Source organism: Alligator sinensis, unplaced genomic scaffold (genome assembly GCF_000455745.1).
Source record: "Alligator sinensis unplaced genomic scaffold, ASM45574v1 scaffold424_1, whole genome shotgun sequence".
Lineage (NCBI taxonomy): Eukaryota > Metazoa > Chordata > Crocodylia > Alligatoridae > Alligator > Alligator sinensis.
The window spans coordinates 2,163,927-2,188,599 of NW_005842113.1; the positions used below are offsets into that span (position 1 = coordinate 2,163,927).

Here is a 24,673-nt window from a genome sequence, read left to right on the forward strand (position 1 = left end):
TTTCCTTAAGGCACAGCCACCCTTCTTGGGCTCCCATCACTTCAAAACTCCTACTCTGCGGTGTGTCCTTGACTAATCACCTGAGTTCATTGAAATCAGCTTTCCTAAAGTCTAGCACTTTCACCCTACTAGTTACCTTACCCACTCGACATCTTATGAAGAATTCTATTATTAGGTGATCACTGACCCCCAGATGGCTACCGATCTGTAGGTCCCCTACCATGTCATCCCCTGTTGCCAATACCAGATCCAGTAAGGCATTCCCTCTAGTGGGACCGTGTACCTCCTGCGTCAGGTGGAGGTCCTGTACACAGGTTAGAAACCTGAGTGAACGGAGGGACTTTGCCGTCTGCGTCTCCCAGCAGATGTTTGGGTAGTTTAGGTCCCCCATGACTACCACCTCTTTAGCTTTTATGGTCTCCGAGAGCTGCCTCAGGAGCCCCAAATCTAGTTCTTCCCCTTGGTGTGGGGGTCTATAGCAGACCCCTACCACCAAATCCCTTACATTAGACAAATGCCCAGAGAACTACTTACTTCAGCTTTAGGGCTTGGTTAAACCAGCTGAACAGCAGACTAGGCTCTGACCCATGATTTTTATCTTGCCAGTATTTAAAGATAACAAGTAGTCACCATTCTTTGTCAACTGTGAGTGCATGTGAGCTAGCCCACAGAATGGTACTCCAGGTCACGCTGCTTTGGAAGATAAAGCCAGTCACTGTTCTAGTTTTTAAAAAGCATTTGATAGGAACAATGATCATCTAAAGTGGTTACCATAGTAAATTCTGATTGTATATCTAAGTGGAAAAAACATCTTTAATCCTGAATACACTGAATTTAAAATAGATCCTTAAGCTTTTCTGTTTGAAATAAGGTTCAATTTAAATACTGAAGCTTTTCTGTTTGAAATAAGGTTCAATTTACTAATGCTGTATGCACCACCCTGCCACATTTAAAGAGCAAAGTACAACCGATGAATGATGCTAACCTCCTATAGTGAGCCATGAGAATTTATGAATCTCTACAGTTCCTTAGGCAAGATTTTATGCTAAAAATAGAGGGTTAAAAACATTTTTTTTCCATGAATATGCAGCTATATATGTAATTACTAAAAAATTTAAATGTAACAATGTAATTTAAAAAAAACCCCAAACTTTTACACAAAAAACTATTACCCTTTTGTGTCTAACAAATCCATGAAAAAAAACAGATTTGTACTTAACTCTTATATACACGCATACACATACATACAGCACAAGCTTTTGTGAGCTGTAGCTCACTTCATCAGATGCTATGACAGATACTGTGACAGCATCTGATTAAGTGAGCTAGTGCTCATCAAAACTTCTGCTATATATCTCATATCTTAAAAGTGTATCTTTATATCTATATATACAATATCTTTAAACATATATACTATAATTGCATCATATTGTATAACTGTAACATTTTATGGTATGTAAAAGCCATCCCCATTTTAAGAGCCTGCAGAAAAGTCCATACACAGCTTAAGCTTTTATTAAAAGAGATTAGTTATCAGTAGTATAAGTATATTAGTAATATATTAATATTGTAATACAGTAAAAGCCACATTATCCAGCACTTTACAAGCTGACATGCTCTATTAACCAGCATGCTGGCTAGTAAGGTAAAAGCAAAACTGCAAGTGCCTACCGTGGCACTTCCAGTTTCGCCGAGCCCTGACAGCCCGGGGCAAAGCAGCCTGTGCTGCTGAGCCCCAACAATAATAGTTCTTTTCCCCTTTCTCTTCTGCCCACCTCCCTGTTCCTTGCAGTGGGAGGGGCGGCGGCATGGTGGGAGGGGCGGCGGCATACCGGACATGGCAGGAGAAGCAGTCTCTCAGGTAACTAGCATATTTTGTTATCTGGCACCCCTGATTCCCCATGGGTGCCGGATAACAAAGCTTTTGCTGTATATATGAAAAATGAATGTGCGCACACATGCATACATGCATGTGTGTGTGTGTGTGGTCTCATATGTCTGAAAATAATTTTCTCCATACATAGCAGGACTCCTGACTACTAGGGGTGTGCTAAACAGGCCCTATTTGATTAGGATTTGGCCCGAATTACGGACAGTGATTTGATTAGTTGATTCGGATCATTGTCCTGATTCAATTAGGCTGAATCTGAATCTGAAGATTCGCCACAGCTTCAAATGTTTTTTCTACATACCTTGAGGTACCAGACACAGCTTGTGAATGCTGCGATGGTGGGGTAGATGGAGCATCCCACAGGAGAGGGGGGGGGAGGGCCCTGCATGCATGGCGACAAACCCGGAAGTGGACCAGACGTACTTCCGGTCTACTTCCAGGTCTGCCAGGGAGTGTACTAGGGGCCAACCAGGCCACCTGGCTCAACAATTGGCCACGGGGGACCCTGGGTGTCTCCCAGATCAGGAGGCACCAGTCGCTGCGCCAGGGGGGGTGTGGTGGGGGGGGGCTGCGCACTCTCCAGCAGACCCAGAAGTGGACCGGAAGTGCTTCTGGTCCACTTCTGGGTCTATTGCTGAACACATTGGGGAACCCCCCCACACTCCTGTGGGACACTCCATGTACCCCAGCATCACAGCATTCACGAGCCACCTGATACCTTGAGGTGTGTAGAAAAACATTTAAAGCTGTGTCTATCTCCAAATCACCGAATCTTTCCAAATTTATCGGAGGGTTCCGATTCGATTCAGAGAGATTAAAGGGTCCTCTAATTTATTTCAGATTCAGAGATTCGGCCACTGAATCAGGCCGAATCTCCACCGAATCAAATCAGGAACTGAAGCTTCACACAGCCCTGCTGCCTACTTCCAGCAGATTCATGTGTTAGGGCAAAGGCAGAAGGTTCCACAGTTTTCCTGCCAGACTTTCTGCTGTTTGCCATGTATTTAATTCAAGGGGCAGTACTGGCTACATCTCTGTGGTGTGTGCATCGCACAGTGTTGACAGGACATGCTGCTTTGCAGCCCTGTACACTTTTTCTGCTGAACTTTTTCTGCTTTTCACTAAAGCCATTTAGGCTGCTCTAGTTATATTTATACCTATATTACTGCCAAATTATTGTAAAGGAGCCCTCATGGAAATGAGAATCAACTCTTATATTATAGTGGCTGTTCATTTGCATTATTTTTCTTAAATGGTACATTTCCTTAATGTTCACTAATAATTATATTTAAAAAATGGGAGAATGCATCTGCATAACATGAGAGAGGCCAGGGCACTATGGTCTGAGGCACTCTAAAGATACACACCCACCCACTCCCACCCACACAGACCCACCCACCCACACACTCACCCACATACACATGTGAGCAGCCCATGCTCACAGCAGCACTCTTCCCTCTCTCCATGTTGCTCAGGCCAATTCCTGCCCCAGGCAAGAGAAGCAGTGCCTAGCCCAACCTGCCCCTTGCCTCCAGCTGCTGCTCAGGAGAAGCTGGGCCAAGCATGCATGGGCAGGGTGGTGCCTGCTCCTGTCTGCCCACCTTGCTCCCACACAGCATCCGTAATGCCTGCTTGCCTACCCGCCTATCTGGCACACCGTGCCACTCCGCCTCCTCTCTGGACTGCACCCCACACCCCTGCCTGTCTGCCTCTGCCTATAGCAATGCCACTGACTTGGGGGTGGGTGGAGGTAGGGAACCATAATGCAAGTTTACCCAGGATGCCATTATATGAGAGGTGAAGCATGCAAAACTGAGCACAAGATATCACAAAGGAGTACATGCAGCACAGTCAGTTACTTGCTGTTTTGCATCTAGAAGGAATGTTGCTATAAGTTTCCTTCTTATTATATTATACTGCTTCCTGACTACATATATATTGTACTCTGGAAGAGGATATAAAATTTTAAGATTGTACTGAGCCTTCAACAAATTAAGAACAAAGTACCTTTTCCAACCAGAAATAGACTGTTCTCTCAGTCCACTGTAATTCTTTCCCCAACTGTACTTCAGCACTTTGGCTTTAGCTACACTACATTAAATCTCAAAATATAATACCTTCTGCTATTAGCTCACCTGTGGATTATATCCAAAAAGTTTGACTTCCAAAACTATTATTACTTTTAAATACAAAAAAAGAAGCTACATTAAAAGAAAATTAAAGGGTTATTTTCAGTGTATTGCACAGGGGCTTAGACATTCAGTTTCCTTTAACAATAGTAGGATTTTTAAAACTAACCCATTGTGCACAGCACTAGAAATTACCGCCTTAAGGGCATAACCTAAAATACATAAAACAAGAACATTTTAAATTAATGTTGTCATTCTCTTTGATTCTTCTGCATATATACTATAGATAATAATATACAGTATTAAATTAGGTTCTTTCATGTCCATTATGTGAGAACAGCTCTTATATAACTCCAAGACATCAACATTATGGTAACTTTAATGCAATCCAGCATTTTGATCATCAAAATCAAGGAATTTTGCCTGAATTTTCCTTGTGCATTAGCATTTTACTTCCATCATCATTTGCCTCAGATCCAGAAGATTTGCTATGTTAACAAGGCAGGCATTACAGTGTAAATGAAGAAACTGTATTGCTCATATAATTCTTTTTGCATGTTCATTGTAATTATTTATACATTTAGTAACATTAAGTGTGCAAAAACCCATTAACATTTATGTATGAAATCTATTTTATATACATAGGATCCAATTCACTGCAGTGCAAATACTTACATAAAAGCTTTTGTCCCATATCTCTCAGTTCATTAATGGCCTCTGGATACTTTCATTAATAGGACTTAACACACCTATACCACGAAGTCCATTAATGAAAGATATACAAAGACATGCTTGAAAGAATTACAATTAATGATAAGGACTCTCTTTTTGGTATGTAAAACTTAAGTGTTACATAGGCACTTCTGCAGAATTGTAAGGCTGGAATGAATTCCACATATTTTGAAGCATTAGCATATGAATAAAAGCACTTGGAAAATTAACTGTAGTATAATCATAGCAGAAGTTATTAAATATTAGATTGGTAGATTTAGGAATCTTTATCAAATTAAAAAAAACCTAGCTATCATTAAGACCTAACATCTTAGAAAATGCTATTTAAAACACACACCAATTGTGCTTCAGTGTTGCTTGAAAACCATTTGAAATATGAAATAGTATGTTATATATCCTTTTGGTTGACTTATTTGGGAAACACCATGTTTTTCCTTTTACTGCCTCCACATGCAGACTGTAGTGTATCATAGAGATAGGTGAGTTAGCTCTACATGAAACAGTCTAGCAGTGGTAGCCTGGAGTCCATGGAGGCTAATTTACCCTGCCAAAAAGTAGGATTATTAGCCCGTGCAGATAGTCTGTGTCCTGTCTGCATCTCAGATAATTTAAAATTAGATAAGTATCTCTATACAACACTGCAGTCTATAGTATAGACATATCCCTATAGGAGGTGGATTTGCTTATAATATTTAGAACCGTATAATACATCTTTAAAATTAACAAAAAGAAGTCCAATTGATAAAAATCTTTGTGAGACCATTCCTTTTTCAATGGCATTTATTTTTTTCCATAAGTGAAGTACAGTCCTCCAGCTTGTATTTGACACCATCCTTTCCATCATTTGGTGGTATACCACTATACTCACTAATCATATACTGGGTAAACCTCAGCACAGACTAAATGATGAGTCTGATCCGAAGCCCATTTATGTTCGTAGGAATCTTTCCACTCACTTCAGCAGACTTTGGGTCAGGCCATATTTCAGCCATAGTAAAACTGAAAACTAAGAGGTTGGCTTATTTAATTTACTTATTTGAGCCATTTCCATAAACCAGTATTAACTCTGGTGAAAGGGTTGGGCTTTCCATGCTCAGACAGAGTAGTCAGGTGGTGGTAGTGGCTGTGGCCTAGACAGGGAAAACTGAAACTTTAGTATCTTCTTTACATTGCGTTGTGTTTGCTGCTCTGTGAAGCTGGTCATTGCTCTAAAAAGCCAACAAATTCACATTTTCTTTTGGCTTAGCTCTATTCTTGGCACAAACTTACTGCCAAGAGGATAAAAAAATAAGGCGCATGTATCCAACTCATCTTTTGAAATATTTTAATAAGGTTTAGGCTACTTCAAGGAGTGGAGAAGTTAATTATGTCACCACAATGTCTTTCCAGAAGATTTTATTTGGTGCTGTTCTGGCAGGTGCTAACTAGAAAGAAGGCAGTTGACCTGCCAATCCAGTATAGAATCATAGAAAACAAGGGTTGGAAGGGACCTCAGGAGGTCATCTAGTCCAACCCCTGCTCAAAGCAGGATCATCCCCAGCTAGATTATCCCAGCCAAGGCTTTGTATAAAACCTCCAAGGATGGAGATTCCACAACCTCTCTGGGTGCCTGTTCCAGTGCTTTACTACCCTCCTAGTGAGAGAGTTTTTCCTAATATCTAACTTAAACTTCACTTGCTGCAACTTGAGACCATTGCTCCTTGTTCTGTCATCTGCTACCACTGAGAACAGTCTAGTTCCATCCTCTCTGGAACCCCCTTCAAGTAGCTGAAGGCTGCTATTATTAAATCCCTCCCCCCCACCTCTTCTTTTCTCCAGACTAAATAAGCCGAGGTCCCTCAGCCTCTCCTCCAAAATTATGTGCCCCAACCCCCTAACCTTTTTCACTGCCCTCCACTGAACTCTCTTCAATTTGTCTACATCCTTTCTGTAGTGGGGGGCCCAAAACTGGACACAGTACTCCAAATATAGCCTCACCAGTGCCAAAGAGGTGAAGAATCATTTTGCTTGATCTGTTGATAACACTCCTACCAGTGCAGCCCAATATGCTGTTAGCCTTCTTCTCAACAAGGACATACTGTTGGCTCATATTCCACTTACTGTCCACTGTAACCCCCAGGTCCTTTTTTGCAGAGCTGCTGCTTAGCCAGTCAGTCCCCAGCCTGTACCGGTGCATAGGATTGTTCCATCCTAAGTGCAGGACTTTGCACTTGTCCTTGTTTAGCCTCATGAGATTTATTTTGTTCCAGTTCTCCAATTTGTCAAGGTCTCTCTGAATCCTACCCCTACCCTTCAGTGTATCTACTACTTCCCACAGCTTGGTGTCATCTATAAACTTGCTGAGGGTGCACTCAATCCCATCTTCCAGGTTGTTGATGAAGATATTGAACAAAGCCAGCCCCAGGACTGACCCCTGGGGCACTTCACTTCATACGGGCTGCCAACTAGACATTGAGCCATTGATTACTGCCCTCTGAGCCCAACAATCCAGCTAGTTTTTTTATCCATCTTACAGTCCATTCTTCCTTAGCTGGCTTGCAAGAAGGTTGTGGGAGACCATATCAAAAGCCAGCTGAAGTCAAGGTGTATCCCATCCACTGTTCTTCCTGCATCCACAGGACCAGTCATCTCACAGAAGGCAATCAGGTTAGTCAGGCATGACCTGCCCTTGGTGAATCCATGCTGACTGTTCCTAATACCTTCTTCTCCTCCAAGTGTTTAGAAATGAATTTCTTGAGGGCCTGCTCCATGATTTTCCAACTGAAGGGACTGAGGTGAGGCTGACCAGTCTGTAGTTCCCTTTCTTAAAGATGGGCACTATATTTGCCCATTTTCAGTCATCCAGGACCTTTTTTAGCACTTTAGACCTTTCCCAATAGACATGAGTTTTCAAAGATAACATCTCTGCAATCACATCAGCCAACTGCCTCAGTACCCTCAGGTGCATTATATCCATCCTCATGGACTTTTCCATGTCCAGCTTTTCTAAATAGTCCCTAACCTGTTCTTTCATAACTGTTGGCTGCTCACCTCCTCCCCAAACTGTTGCCTGGTGCAGTAGTCTGAGAGCTGACCTTGACTGTGAAGACTGATGTGAAAAGGGCATGGAGTACTTCAGCCTTTTCCATATAATCTGACTTTTTTAATTTGATGTGATACAATTGTACAACTGTTACTTGTTGTCATATGTTCATTGTGGAGTTACTGTTTCTTAATCTGTAAGAACAAGGAGAGACAGATCAAGTTTGAATGTTCTTTTCTCCCTTGGAAAAGTAAACAAGGTTTTAAAAAATGGGTGCCTTTCAGGAGTCCAAGAAAGAGAAATCTCTCCCTAAATCCATATACAGAATGTCTCACAAAAATGTATATGGGCCTTTCTTATTCTAAATACAAAGATATACAGATCAATAGTGCTGATTCTTTTGAGTAAGAAACATTACTTAGTGTACACCACTATGGGTGTTGAAAAATGTCTGCCAGAGCAGTAAACAACAGAGCACCACATATGTGTGTATACAGGGTTGCAGAGACACTTAACTAGCAAGATATCAAAAAGTGATAAAAAAGCATTAGTTTTGTTTCTAAATTTAGAAATAGGGGCTTAAATTTGATCTGCTGAAAATGTTGGTGTGAAACTCTGCAAAACCTATCATCATCAACAACAACATTCATTTGATGTCCTTATTGTTAATATATATTACAATAGGAGCCAAGTAAGAATGTATTATGTACTGTGCAATCACAGTGTAGTAGAGAAGCTCTGTCCTAAGAAGTTTCCAGTTATAGCTGGACATTTTTTGCTTTGGTTTGTTTTTTTAGTGAATAGTTTATTCAGCAAGAAAGGCAGTTTCAGTGCTTACCAAGGCTATTGCCATATTCAGGTTGAGTTTGCTGATTATTTACTGCTGAACAAAATAATCTTAGATTAATAGCTGGGTTTCCCCAATGTTCCCTGTTGTTTACCAAATAGGATAATATCTTGAATACTTACCTGAATCTGGAGGACCCACATGCAAGACTTTTCTTTGCCTGAAAGAATCCAAACACATCTCTCCCCACAAAGTAAAATGCTCTAACCATCATGCTACAGGTTATTCTGAGGTGATTGTTTTTAGTCTTTTCTGTTGGAAGGGTTCTGCTCTGTAGAAAATACTTAACTATTCATTGTAGCACAAATTGGAACCTGGGTGAGTGCATTTAGCACCAGACTATCGAAGCATTCTTTCTCTGCTTAAATGCCATGCAAAGTAGAACATCTCCAGTAGAAAGAGTGAAGACAAGCCATACCACAATACCCTATTGCTGAGTTGGTGACTGTCCTGTAAGGTGGGAAGTGTAGGTTCAAATCCTTTCAGGCAGAAGAAGAAATTGAACCTGAGTGTCTCATACCCTAGGTGAATATCCCAAGCAGTGGCCTACTGAGTAAAATCATGGAACCATCAAAAGAAAGGGCTGGAAAGGACTTCAAGATGCCATCTAGGCTAACCCTCATCTCAAGACAGGTTCATCTAACCTACTCTTAAAAACTCCAAAGACAGGGATTCTACAGCCTCTCTAGGTAATCTAGTCCAATGCCTAATTGCCAGGGATCTGGGTTTTCCATTTTCCACAGAAAAACAGAAAACTGCAGATTTCCTGTTTTTAGCAGAGAAAATGCAGATTTTCTTTTTTAGCAGAGGAACCCACACATTTCCCTGCTTTTGCAAAGAGCTCTGCAGGCTGGCAAAGTTCCAGCCTGCAAGAGCTGTTTGCAAAAGGGGCGGAAAACACCCGGGAAGGGGGATGGGCGGGGCCCGACACTTGCACTTACTGGAGGCTGCTTAAGGCTCACTCTTCTTGCTGCAGGTAAGTGAGGCTTGGGGGTTGTGGGGCAAGGCTGGGGAGGGAAACTGGCTAGGGGCTGAGGGAGTGGGGAGGTTTGCAGCCGGCCTGGCACTCCATCTCAGAGGGGATTTGCAGCCTTCCCACTCCCGGCCAGAGTGCCTGGCTGGCTGCAAACCTCCCTGCTCCTCAGCCCCCAGCCAGCTTGGGCCACCCCCAGCTGGGCACTCTGGCCAAGAGGTGGGGTTTGCAGCCAGCTGAGCACTCCAGCTGGGATCTGGCAGGCTGCAAACTTGCCTTGGCCAGAATGCCCGGCTGGCTACAATTCTCCCCACTCCCTCAGCCCCGAGCCAGCTTGGGCACTCTCTGGCCAGGAGGTGGGGTTTGCAGCTGGCCAGGCACCCCGGCTGGGAGCAGGGAGACTGCAAACCCCCACTCCTCTGGCCAGAGTGCCTGGCCAGCTGCAAGCCATGGGTCACAAATGCTGTGCTCCCTTCCCTGCTGCTCTCCCCCAGGCCCTCCAGAGCACAACATGTGCAACTGGCACAGCAGGGCACAGTGGGCCAAGCACGAAAGCTGCCTGCCGCTGCAAGCTCCATGCTGCCCTGGCCACACTTCCTCTGTGTGCATGGGGGCAGTGCACACCTACCTTGCCCCCACCCCCCTCACAGATGAGGGCGTGGGTCCCCCCTGCTCCCCGGGAGTGCACCTGCCACTGGGAGCCAGCACCGCCCAAGTCTGCAGCAGGTAGGCAGCAGGGCGGAGCCGGCTTGTGCTCCTGCTGTAGCAGCTGCTACCGTCCACTGGGGGCACGGGGCTTTGGACCTGGGTCCCTGGCCCCATAGCCCTGGCAGCTGGAGGGCCCCTCAAGCAGGGCTGGGGGGCAGGGGCTGTGGATAGGGGGCAAGGGGCACAAGCAGGGCTGGGGTGAGGGACACCAAGAGATCTGGGGGGGGTGGGGGGGCATTTAATTTTAACCATGGATTTGGGGATTTTTATCAGAGAATTTGTGACTTTTTATCACAGAAAACCAGGATCCCTACTACTTACCCACATGGTTAGAAATGTCTTCCTAATATTCCACATAGATCTTCCTTGCTAAAGTTTAAGACTGCTATTCTTGTGACAGCAACCTCCTCATGCCTAAGTCTAGCCCTTTACACCATCTTGCTTTTGTTAAACTTGTCTGAAATGAAGGAAATAATTCACAAGCCCTATTTACAAGATGGATTCAGGGTGGCATAGTGGCTAGAGCATAGACTCATATAATACAACTTCATAGTAGGAAAGGATAAGCAAACAAAAATATTGAAGGGAGAGGGACAAATGAAGGGAAGTGAATGAGGGGAACCAGGCTGCAGAGAAGAGGGAAGGAGAGGAGTAAGGTCAGGAGACTGGTACAGAAGGAAGGGAGGGTCAAGCAACCATTCAATCAGCACAGGGTAAAGTCTAAGCAAAGTTATAGGAAGTACTCTGAGTATCTAGAGGTCCCTGCTTCAGCTGCCCCTGTTCCTGCCAGCTGGAGTCTTGGGCTGATTAATGCAACCTTGTACAGATGTTCAACACAAAATCTCTGCAAAACTTGAATATCACTAACGGCATGTTTTGTGGGTTTAACTGATATAAAGGAGGCATGCCAGCTCATAGTACAGGGTTACATTTTACTTCTAGAGAATGATGGGGCATTGAAAGGTTCAAAACTGCAGCTCTTATTAATGCAATGCACTATTGTATGTTTTATAGCTTAAATATAAGTAGTATGCACTGTATTTAATTAGCAATAGATACTAATGCTTTAAAAAAGGAAAATCTTATTTAAGATAAAGAAAACTGGTTAATCTCCAACTTGTGCACATCAATTTCACAACACAAATAATGCCAATCACTAAAATCAGCAGACATTCCACAGAGACTGGAGACTATGGTTTCCATACAAGATGTCACTTCTTTTTATGCCAAGCATGCTGTACTTCACTAACCTTCTATATGATCCCTGCCCACAAAAGAAGGCATATGTGGTTTGGGAAGGGCCCTGACTCCCAACACACTAGTATTTTATGAAACCACAAACACAACAGGCTTACAAGCTCTTGAAACAAAATACAATTTGAGAAATGTAATCCATTACTATTATAATAGAATTTCTATAAAAATAATAAAAGAAAAACAAGAGAAAATGGGCCTGAAAGTTATAGGCCAGCTGGGAAGTTATTGTGGCTTTGGCCTGACTACCACTGTATTAGACTTCAGAATTCTCCCAGGCAGCAATCTCATTGTACATTACAGATACACAGAACATCAATTCTTAGCTGGGGCAGGTAATGTCCCCCTCCTCCCCACTATATTTTCCCTTTCCTCACTCCAACCTCACACATAAGAAATACTGAAGTGTTTGTGCTAATGGAGAAATGACAACGTGCACTCAAACTTAAACCAGCTGTTTTCCTGCACTCTGAACACAAAGAGCAGGGCTGGTAATATTTATAGTTTGACTGGCCTCTAGTGAGCCAGATGCTGACTGCCTTAATTTACTGTGATGGCCTGAAGGCTTGAGGCAGCTGTGGATTGTGAGATAGTTACAGAACAGGGGAAGGGGGGGGAGAAGATTGTTTCAATTAGCAAGAAATCATTGTTTGATTGAAAATGTACAGCTTCTGCATATACTTCCTGACACATAATCATCTTTTGTTTTGTCTGCAGAATATCAGGAACTTGCATGTATCAATGCATGGTGTTCCCTTTATCCTTTTACTGTACGAAATAACAGACTTTTTATTCAAGACCAGTTATAACAGCACATTTGATCCCTGGTCTTATATGAGCTATCTTTTTGAAACAGGTCATCCACTAGGCTACTATAATAATTAGCATATGAATCCACTGATAAGAATCTTGTCTATAGGGACTGGAAAGTGTCCCCAGCAGGACTGGCAATTCAGAATATGTCCTGAGTTTGGAGAAGGAAAAACAGTTATAAAAAGTTTTGATAAAAGCTGCAAGCCTATTCCACTGAACTCAATAATAAATATCATCAACTTCAGCAGAACTAGGCACATAGGACAGTCTCTTCTCTGGACAACTAGGTGCTCAGATCTGGTCATCTACATGGCATTTTTTGGATGTGTACGTGCCCCAGCATGACATGATTACAGTGCTGTGTTAGGAAGCAAAGGAATCCCTAGTTCAACCCTCCCCCAGGCAAGGCAGGTCCAGAACCCAGGAGCTCCAGCTCCCAGATGAATTGCATTTATCAATAGGGTAAACTCCTGTTACCTTTTTTCCACTCCTGAGTTTAAGGTCTGGTAGTCGTGAGTTTTGGACAATTCATTTCTGGGTATCTTAAGACCACTACATACCCACAGCAGGGGTTTAGGCATCCAGAAAAAAACAGAATGCCACCTCATGGTGTTTGTTAGGAAATATAAACTCACATGTATTGTTAATGTTTCATTCGTAAATCATATTGCAATCAAGTGCAAATACTTTTTAATACTTTTTAAAGAAAGAAATTATATAAAAGTGGGAGTGTATTTTCTTCACAATAGGCCACATGTACTGAATACACTCAGCAAATTTCAGTGGCAATTTGCTTGTATAAAAATTGAATGAGGATTACTTTTTGTGAGCATATAATGCCAGTCAGTTTTGACTTCAGTTATGCTTTACCAGAACATATGTAGTATAACCTGAATTCTATCAAACCACTAAGCTGGGCTTCTGATACCAAGACAGAAGACTGTCTTCATAGTCACAGTTCATATCTCACTTTACGTCAATGTAATCAACCCTCAGGGCTCACTGTAAAGCCTCTATCTGCTTCTCTTCTCTATCTTTTATCCAGAAGTAGGCATTTTGGATTCCCCGTTTTCTTCTGGGGGATGCAAATAATATTGGAGGTGAAAAGATGCTTATTTTTTTTTGTATTCATCTGGTAAGGCAAGTCTCAATTAATGTGGACCTTTGTGCCGTAACTAATGTGTTCTTGATTTAGGCACAAAAAAGACTATTAAACAATTTCAGTGAAAATGTGTTGATTAAAAGCTGTAATGAAAAAAATTGGGAAAAAACCCACTAAAATGTGAGCAGTGGAAGGGAACATTTCTAAAAATCTAGTTTTCAATGAAAACCCTTCTTTTGAAAACTGCTGACTATATAAGTAAGTACATGCAGGAGAAGGAGAGTAGACTGAGTATGGCTTGAAACTAAGTATGTTATGACCTTCAGATGATGTAATTTTGGTTAACTATAATTTACATATATTGGCCCTCTTTGTCTGAGGGATACTTCTTTGCATGGCTTTTAAAAAAGAAAAGGTAGGGCAACTTCACAGAACTGTTCCTCCTTTCCTAGCTGTCTGTGGAAGACATTGTGAAATGTTGGGATAAGATAGAGAGAGAGCATGGATCAGAGCTGAATGGGCCGCATTTCTGAATAGATTGGAGGGGTGGGGGTAAACTGGGCATGAAGCCAGGAAACAGCCCCATTTTCTCATCCCCAGATCACTGGAGATCTCTAATACATCCTGGGGGAATGCAAACTTTTGAGATGACACCATGAAAGCAGGCATGAGAAATCCATGCCCTACTCCCAGCCTGCTTAACCATGTTTTGGAGTGCAGTTTTGCCAGGATATTCTCAGTCTCCTTCTACTCTTATGAGACCTCTCCTTCCACTCCTGCCCATGAGGGAATCACCCAGGCTTTGGCTATTAGATTAACTAAACTAAGCACTCTATGGAGATTTCTGTAATACAGATGTCATTTTCCCCTACTGATAAATGAATGAGTTTTTCATATTACAAGGACTCTACAAAAGGATAATGTAAAATATTTTTGCTTAAAAAGTTATTTTTTTATTTTCATTTTTCACTCAGTAAGGTATTTAATGGCATACAGAAATCTTTTCCAAAATAATGCATGACAAAGAATTAAAAAAAAGATTTCATATAATTATTTATGAACTCTGTCCGTCCTGCTTCCACTGGCATCAAGGGATGGCAAAACTCCTAGGAGTTTCAATGAAAGGAAGAGCAGGCACTAAATGGACCATCCTATCATCTTGACTTTAAGTGTTCCTAAATAAAGGGAAGACATCCACTTGCAAGAGCAGAAATATTTCAACCACAAACATTTAGCAACATTCAGAATTGAATTAGCTCATTACATGACAAAACACTAATTGCTCTACAAGAGGGCTCTTGGTTAGCAGCAGCCGAATAACTATTGTAGCCCTGAGGAGGTGAGGTGGGGGAAGGGTTGTAAACTCCAGGTGTAATGAAGCATATTTACAAAAGGGTAAAAATAACATGCAGCTGTGAAGAAAAACATCTCAGGTTTCAGTTCGAGCCCAGAGTTCAGAACAGATTGCTACAAAGCTGCACCATTTGTACTGGGCACACTTTCTGAAGGCTGCTTTCCACTGCCCTCGGTCCCCTGATGATTCAGAAATAAAACAGACTCACAAAATGTCCTAAAAAACTTTTTCAGACAATCCCTCTCTTGTTGTTCTAAGTCCTAAAAATATCTTTTTCTAGTGGCTGCTTATGTTTTCAGCTTTTATGGAATTTACTTATATTTGCTGAATTAAGAGCCCGTTTCAGAAAAGCACCCAAGCACAGGCTTAACTTTAAGCACATGACCAGTGACTTTAGTTTCACTGGAACTATATACATGTGAGTAGTTAAGCAATGGTGTATATGCCTTGCTTATTTGGGGCTTCAGTCATTTTTCCAGTAGGTTAAAGGGTCTCTTGATCATCTGCTTCTGGATTTTAATGAAAAATGATGACTTAAGTTGTGATTTTTTTTTCTCTCTGCTCTGTTTATATTCAGATCAGAGAACCACCCCAGCAGCGCTGTCACTCTGCCAAAACCCCTTTGCTACTGCTGGATCTTTCACGTAATTTACCGTTCAGTGTTTACAATAGATTCTTAATGCACGGTTGGCTGTGGAAATGGTGCAGCTAAAGCAGACATTACTTTAAAGCAGACATTATTTTACAGCTACAACAAGACATTTCTGTTGCCTTGCGTTCCAAGTTCTTTTTACAGAAATAAAAATCCAGTCACTTTTGTCAGTTAGTTTGGAAGATCTTGATAGTAGTTTGTTTGTTTTTTTCCCCAATCTGTTCAAAATAATCTCTGTGTTCAAAAAACTCACTGAACTGGCCAAACTGCCCTCATTTGTGTCCGTGTAACCTCACTGACTTCCGTGGAGTGGTACAGATATAACTGAGGGCAGAATTTGGCCTGCATCTCTCAGTATAAATTGGATTAAGTATATAAACTGAATAATACAGAGATGCCATTTCTGTTCGTTAAGGGTAAACAAGAAACAAAGTGATATTTTACCCTCAAACTTTGCAGAAGCTCATTGTGGCAGGTAAATATGTCTGGGGGAAAAAGATTATTTGTTTTTCTGCTTACCTCGATTTAAATAGAAATAGGAGGCAGCCCTTAATTATCTATTCAAAAGTGTGCAGTGGTGGTGGGGGGGAACATTTGCCCTGGTGGAATAAAGCCCATGTGTTCTGACTGAGCAGGTGGAGATTAAATCCACTGTCATACAACCTAAAGCTGTGTGTTGCTGTGGTATAACTCCTACATCCATCTTTGTGACTTATTTTAGGCCTGTTGGTTGGCATAATTGTTGCTGCTCGTTAACGCCAAATAGATTGAACTCAGAAGGTTATGCAGTTATTTTGTAGCTGAAAACTATTGGAATCTAGTATTTCTAAGACAATCATGGGTAGCTTCTGTCTGTATTCACAGAGCTGAGAACAGCCTCTGGCATGACACCAGTGAAATGTTTTTTGTCTCTTAATTATCATGATATGGAAAAATGAATCCAATATTTGCAAAGTATTCATAATTTCAGATGACTTGAACTGAAGCTGCCAGTGTATAACACCTCAAAAATCAGATGCCATGATCAGATCTATACAAATGCTATTTAATATAAAATAAAAATGGAGGCACAAAAATAATGGATACCTTAAATAACTTGGACCTTAACTTTTTTGTACCTCACTTCTCCAAGTATAAATGTTGGAGGATATCGTGTTGTTAATTCTCTGAAAACTGTAATGAAAATCACATACACGTATTACTGAAAATGGAGATATTAAATTATTATAAGTACATATACAGATAACAGATGATATAATGGTTTTACTGTGCAGTTTAGACACAAAATAAAATCCCTACCATAAAATCCCATTAGCAATATTTGGAATTGCCTGATTTATATTTTATGGTGTAACTTCTTGTGCAGACCTAGCCAAAAATCTGTGAACTGATTGGCACAAAAATGGCAAAAAACAAAATCCTTTTCTCAGGAAGTTTTTTTCCTGTTGATTGCATGCTGTCATCACATTGCAGCAGCACAGCAATAGCAAAGCAGTAAATTCATAGGTATAAAGTTATTTCAGCATGAAACACTTTTTTTTCATTCTCTCAGAAACAGTAAATTAGAAACTATGTAAGTAGGAAGTCGGCAAGGTATTTTAAAGAATGACTACTGTTGCCTTCAATAGGACTATTAATGTGCTTGCATTTAGGTATGTGCTTCATTAACTTGCTGAACTGAAACCTGAAGTCTGGACCTTTTATTTGGAAGTGTGTTGAATATTTGAACACCAAATGTATCAGGGTTTTGAAAATGAATCTTTACTTTAAAATAGAAGCAAACTTGAATTAGTTCTGTACTTTAAGGAAATATTTAGGAACTGTCTCTTTATATTCCTTTTGCATACAGTGCATGGACTGTAGGACAAAGTGTGTGTACCTTTCCCTTTTTGTCCTCAGACAAATGCAAAGCAGTTCTGTGAAAGCATCTGTATTCAGGACATCTACAGTTTTCCCCTTTGATATGCCTATGCTTTGCTTGTACTAGAAGGCTAAATCGTCTGAACTGGGCAGCTTGCAAGACTCATGTTGAAACACTTGAGGTAGAGACAGAGGAGCAGTTCCCCGTTATAACTCATGGCACCTTGCAGGAAGCACAATGAGTTACAACGATCCCCTGGATCCAACAGACATTCACTGCTGAGTCCCTGGAGTTGGGAGATCAAACTGCTGTTTACAGCAGCTGCTTTCCCCTAGCAACACCACACCCCATAGATGGAGGGAGAAAATATTATTTGGGGGGCTGAGTGCATGCATCAGCATGAGAACAACAACTCCTATCGTGCTCTGTGCAGTGCGACGCATGCACAGTTAGCCTTTTCTTTCTCAGCTGCGTGGAGCTGAGTGCGCATGGGATGCTGGCCTGGCTGCATGCCAAGCAGTGCAGTGGTGCTGCTGCTGTCACCAGCCACCACAAAATTAATTTGTGGGGGGGGCTAAGCCTCCCCCAAACCCCAGCTTTCCACTGCCTATGCTGCTTGACCCTCCCAGGCAGGGCAGTATTTTCAGAATAGAATGGAGGACAGGAAGCAGAGGGAGCTCCTTCTGAGAGTTATGCAGCTGACACTGGAGGGTGGGCAGGTGGACTGGAGCCCACCCCTGCCTATCACCTAGCCACAGGGCTCTGCAAGCTGGGGCACACTTGTGGCCTAACCAGCCCCTCCACAGCCTGACACTGCTTCCTGGAACCCAGGGCTGATCCCCCCGGACTCCCTCCCAGCTGGGGGCTGCTCCACCCTGGTTCAAACTACTTCAGTCCTAGGTGCAGCATCTGCACATGTGTCCTGGATTGTGTCAGCTTGAGTACCTACATATGCCATTAAGGTGTTGTGATAAACTCCGGCACAAACTGCACCAGAGTTTACCACACTGCCTTGATGGCATGTCTAGATGCATTCAGTAGTATGAGTTATTGGAAGAAGGTGTTGAAGGAAACTAATACCTGAAAAAGCAGTCAGTTACTTAACCAAAGTGGTATACATCTGAGCGCTACTAAAAATATACGGTCTCTCTCAAACAATATTTATTATACCAGAAGATTGCTGTATAGCAAATGTTGAGGCTGTATGGTCTCAGGAAAATTCAGAAAATTGCAGACAAGTAACCAAGTACAAGTATGTGTGTACTTGATTAATTAGTTGAATGATTTAGTAAAAACTGAATAATAAATCATGTACAAGAGCATAATATAATATCTACCCCACACAATTTCTGTAAAATAAATCTTCCCTCACTATCCTATTATGCTTCTTTGAACAAATCAGTAAAGCAGTAGATTAAGAGGAACCAATTGATATAATTAATTTAGACTTCTGAAAGGTATTTGGCAAGACATATGTCTTGCCACAAGCTGTTACTATAAAAATTAAGTAGTCCAGATAAGGGGCATAATATTTTCATGGATCAAGCCCTGGTTTCAGACAGTAAACTAGGATTAAGAAATGGAAATCTTTCTTCATGGAAAAAAGGTTAAACCAAATTTGGTGATGGCACAAAATTATTTAGATTAGTCAAATGTAAAGATGAATGTGAGGGACACCAGAAGAACCTAACCATCATGGAAGAATGACCAATATGATTACAAATGAAAATGAAAGTTGACAAATGTAAAACACTGCATAGTGAAGAGAAAAAAAATGAATTCTTCAGATCCTTTGCTGGATTAACCCTTTTAATTCAGAAGAATGAACCTTGGTATAGAGATCCTTGGTATAGGACTGAGGTGTTTTGGAGCATCTTCATCTGAACCCTCATGTAATGAGGGTTCAGGTTCAGATTTTTGTGGGATTGGGCCCTTTTAAAGCACTCTGCAGTCATGTACTTGTGTTTGGTTATGGCTGTAGGGCACTTTCAGGGCCCAGATTGGGCAAGAACTGTCACATCTGTGCCTTTGGTCTATATGTAAAAACCACATAGGCCTGCCCTGAACCATGCTTTCCTGTTTCAGTACATAGAAGATCCACTCAGTTGTGCTGACTTTAATGGATTGGGTTTGGGAGAAGCCAAGACTGAGGTGCAAAATCCTTTTATGGGATAAAGTGTTCAAGTAAAAGAAAATGTCTTGAGAGTAATATTTTTGTAGATAGAATGTCTGTCTAATCTAACATGACTTTTTGCCTGCTATATACAACCAGAGAATAGATCTGCATATTAAATAGCAGAATTACATGAATGTTTATGATCTCAATTCTGTATAAGAAGAAAAAAATTGCCCTTCTGTTTCAAGGGTTATATTCTTTTCCTTTTGATTTGTGAAGCAATTCTTGGCTGTATGATGAAACATAATGTAGATCTTAAACTAAGGGTTAAATATGCCTATGTCTGGCAGGAAGCAAATCGTGATGCTATTAAAAGGCCATTAGGGAACCCCTCTATGGAATGTTAAACTCTAAAGGCTCTATTCAGAAACCAAAGCCAAAATTAAAGAGATGTCTGGTTGCAAATCCTCTGCAGACTTTCAGTGCTTAACTATAGGACCAAGGAGATTCTACTAGTCAGGAGCTGAAAGTTTTTTACCCCCATCATGCTTCTGATATTTTGAATCGCAGCTTTGCCAAAAGTGCCCCTCATATGAGCCATATATAGAAGAATGTCTACACTGCAGTATATGATGGGCAAATAAGCATCAGCTTAGTGTAACAATAACCACATTGGAGGGAGAAAGTACTCCAAAACTAAACAGCTTGTGATAGTTTTTTTCTTACATCTCCTGCTTTCTGTGCACCAGGGTTGTTTTCAAATGTTCTCTAGTCTATAACATATTTACAGAAAGCAGCCGCATAGCTGCTTGTGGCCATCAAGCCTAGAACAATCACCAGCAAAGTCCAATTCTAGCCTGACCCTCAAAAATAAATTTCTGGCAACTGTAGGTTTGAACATGTCGGGCCAGAGCCTCCCCTGACGTAAAGCAGTGTACTGAAATCAATCACGTTTTCAGAGCAGAGGTAATTAAAGGTCCCAAATCAGTTTTGATGCTAGTTGCCACAGTTTCCAAAAACTGGCCTGTCCTTACAATAAAATCTTTCTTTCTAGCTTGTATAACATTAGTGTTGCTATTATTGAAAATAGTAATATGGGTAGTATAATCGTTTAAGCATTTTTTGTCATTTCTGTAGGAATTCCCCTGATGACTGCAGTGTGGCAAAAGGAGGAAAGATGGTTGGCAGCTCTGACACTGTTGGGATGAATTATGGAAGCTACATGGAAGAAAAACATGTTCCACCACCAAACATGACAACTAATGAACGAAGAGTTATTGTTCCAGCAGGTTAGAAAGTTTAAACAAGAAATTCCCCTTTCAAGTAATAAAGTCTGTTACCACTAGGAAAAAATTTGTTGACCTGATAAGATTTAAAACATTAGCCATCTTCTATACTAAACTAGATATGGAACATGTTAAAGACTAAATTTAAGTAGAGTGATTAGAAAGAAAAAAAATGAACTCCCAGGGTTGTTATTAAGAACGACTTGAGAAATAACATAAGAAAGCCTCCTCATGTGCCAATGCTGACTGCTTTTTGGCAGCTGCTTCCTCCCTGACTTTATCAGTGGCTTACAGAGCAATTTGCCACCATCTAGATTGAAGGGATTGACCAGGTCTTTGCATGATTCCTCACTGACCCTAGTGCAGAACACGAGAAGAGGAACTATTCCACCCAGTGCTAGATTAAGATTTATTGGGACCCTGAGCAAACAGAAAATTGGAGGCCCCCCGCACCCCATTATAAACATGAGTATATTAAGGGGAGGCATGGGGGTACCCTGAATGATTGAGGGGGAGGGAGGGGCCCTGAAGCCACAATTGGGCTGGGGAGTCACCAATGTCGTGGTGCTTGGTGGCCTGAGAGTAGTTGTTGTGGAGCACATAGTTCTCCATCTGCAGCTCTGTGGAGCCACGGGTATCAGCACTGTAGCAGGTCAGCCTGCGCCTGACCCCATTCTCAGAGATGCTGGACTTGCTGGGCACAAACAGCTATCACTGGGGGCCGCTGGCTCCCCACCCAGCCCTGCCCCAAACTGGCTTGGAAAGCCCTGCCCGCCCCCCCGCCCGCGGAGCCTTGCTGGTGCTGCAGACAGTGCACAGCCATAAGCATCCAGCATGCGATGAGGAGGCTGTTCCGACTGCCGCCCTGGCCGCAGGGCCGCCAGGCAAGGGTGTGTGTTGGGCAGCACCACCAGGCCCCCGATCATGCACTTGTACTGCAACTGGCTCTTCCTGTAGCGCTGCCTGCAGCCTGGGACAGGGTCCTTGCTGGCCCCCACATGCATCGACTCCACCTCGGCCTCAGCCTGGTGTCTGGTGTCTTCCAGTGCCACAGTGCCTGCAGGAAGGCAAGTGGTCATAGCTCAACACTGTCACACACAGTTAACCTTCCCTATGAATTTTTTCCACAGGGGTCCTGATTGACAGAGGCCCCCCTGGGCCCGTGCCTTAATCTGTCCCTGGTAATCCCACTCCATGCAAATACAAGACACCACCTGGCCCTAAGCATAACAGAAAGGGTGGCTTTTATGAAATCAAACAACAGGGGTGATCATGCCTTGAACAGGGGAAGGGGTTGGGGATGGGATGACTTCCTGAGGTCCCTTCAAACCCTAGTTTTCCATGATTCTATGAATTTATAAAACCCATTTGTGGAGATTATTCTCAGTGCTTGAAATGTGTAATAAATGTTCATAAGCAACCTAATAATTTGCTGCAATAGAATGGCATGGCTGATAAACTTTGTATATGGTAGCAAACTTTATTGTGGGATTCAGAAGACTAATTGAACAAGAAAGTATTCACTGTTGTGTGGACTGTCTTCTTTGGGCACCTCAGGTGCAAGAAAAAAGCCTAAATAATCATAATGGAAACTCAAAAAATATACATGCTACTCGGTATATGGATATACAAATATACAAACAAACATAACACCTAGTATATTGGATTATTATTTTCCATACTGCAGAAATTACTTTGTATGAAACATTGCTGCTGCTTCCATATTGCTTAATGTTTTTACAGTTATTCGGTTGCTAAGGTCTGCAAGAGTACTAGCTGTGGCTAATTTTGCAAGCTGCAATGATTTCAGTTATTTGTTAAGCTACACACATATGCACACAAATATATTGCATTATCCTCCACATGTATTTAGGTAGTGCTTTTCTGAACTTCAGCAAAGTGAGACATTGAATGATTAAGTATTCTGAAAAACTGAAAACAGGCAGTGTTTGAACATGATAGCATTGGATAACTTTGGAAAGTGAATATTTCTTTCAATGATCATTGCTACCTTTTCCAGTCTTTTAGTAACCACCGACTTGTGAAGATCATAAAGCTCACTTTCCTTTTATCCACTTCCTTTGCAATGTATTTTTAGATGAATTTGAATGTGATGCAAGGAGAAAGATGATCATAAGCACAACCAGTTATTTTGTGAACAAAAGAAGAAATATTTTGGGTGAAACTCAGCTGTTGTACATCCAGGCATTTTCAGTTCTCCACCACTAGTGCAATGTACCAGCTGATGTGGCAAAGATTTGGAAAGTCCAAAAGAAGGGTTCATAATTTACAGCTCAGCTAACATTTTGAATAGAGCTTAGAGTTCACATTCAAATTCATCACCATAAATATGAAGCCTTTGGAAAGTTTGTACATATAATAAAAGTATGGGCAAACCTCTTAAGCTTTTGTTTACTCACTTTTGTATGAATCAAATTGCACTGATAGCCATCTTAGATAACCCCTGTTAGGGCTGACAACCAGTTATCCTCTCTTCCTCAAGGACTCTAGTTCCCTCCTGGAAGTCACACTACCAGTGCACATTTCCTTCCTCAGCAACTAGCACTCTGTCCATGAGGTCCATTAGGGTTCTTCAGACCAACACTTACTAGATTATGGGCCACTACACAAGTCATGCTGTTTTGAGACTTTTGTTTTTGATGTGGTATCATCATACATGATGGATCTCAAAAACTCCAGAGGACTAAGGGTTCAGACCTTCAAAAGCTTAAAATACCTATAAGAGCATACGTAAAAAAAATCCTAGACTATATGGAAGTTGAAGAGAACAGCAGCAAATAAGCTGACTTAGCTGATCAATGCCACATGCCTCTGAAAATGGCTATGGGGGAAACAAATGTAGTTCAACTTGACTAAGGGAAGAAAAGTAATTTTGGAGGCTAATGCACTAGATGGGAATTCCAAACATGAAGGTTCCTAACTCTTCCACAAGATTCTTGTCTGAACCTGAACTAGTCTCTTAATGCTTCAGTGCTCATCTTCAGTGTATGTTGTCTCGTTCTCTCTATATACACCTCAGGGAATTATGTGCAGAAAAGTTAAAAATTATGTGCAGAAAAAATCAAAATGATGAGCAGGAAAACTCAAAATTATGCAAAATTAATTACATTTTCTTTTTTACCAAATTAAAATATAACACTATTTGAACCTTCTTTAGAAATATTTGCAGGTACTTTGTGTGGTTGGGGGTGCATGTGAAGTAGGTATGTGAGGGGGATTTGTGAAGCTGTGGCTGTGTGGGGGGTTTGTATGTGGGTATGGGAGGAGTGGGGTTTGTGAAGGGGTTGTGAAGAGGTATGGGATGTGTGGGGGGATTTGAATGGGTGTGGGATTTGTGGAGGGCTGTGAGTATGGAAATATGTGGGGTTTGTGGGTAGGTATGGGGTTTGTACATGGGTTATGAAGGGGTGTGGGGGGTTGTGGGGATGTGTGTAGGTGGGTGTAGGCCCCCCCCCCCACGTATCCCCCCATGGTGCACAGCCCTCGCCACCAGCAGATCAGCAGCAGCAGGCCCGATGGCACATGACTCCGTACCTCCTTTGCAGCTTCCTTCCTGGCCCAATGGCATGCAGCTCCCGGTCATGCACCATCGGGCCAGGCTGGGTCTCCACATGTGGGGGCTTCCAGCACTCTAGTGGGAAGCCACACAATGAGGCACAGAGTCATGTTCCATTGAACTGGGTGGGCTCCTGCTTGCCTCTACATGTGGCTTCCCACTGAAGTGCTGGAAGCCCCACTTGGAGGCATGGAGCCGGCTGGCCCAGCCTGATGGCACACAGCCCCAACCCCCTCACAAACCCCATGCACACCCACCCCTCCTGCAGGCACGAGCTCCCTTCCCCACTTACCCAGCTGTTTAATCACATGGCTCTGTGCATCCACGTCATGGGGCTCCCACCTGGAGTGCCAGAA

The 24,673-nt window shown here is 42.1% G+C and overlaps 1 protein-coding gene across 3 annotated transcripts in view; it reads left to right on the plus strand.

The window, feature by feature from the left end:
• Positions 1–24,673, plus strand: part of ERG (ERG, ETS transcription factor) — a 239,416-nt gene that overhangs the window by 187,762 nt on the left and 26,981 nt on the right. For all 3 annotated transcript variants that reach the window (XM_006024677.3, XM_006024679.3, XM_006024678.3), the window contains one exon: positions 20,592–20,743. In XM_006024677.3, the coding sequence (XP_006024739.1) occupies positions 20,592–20,743 (152 nt within the window). The remainder of the gene's footprint in view (positions 1–20,591; positions 20,744–24,673) is intronic.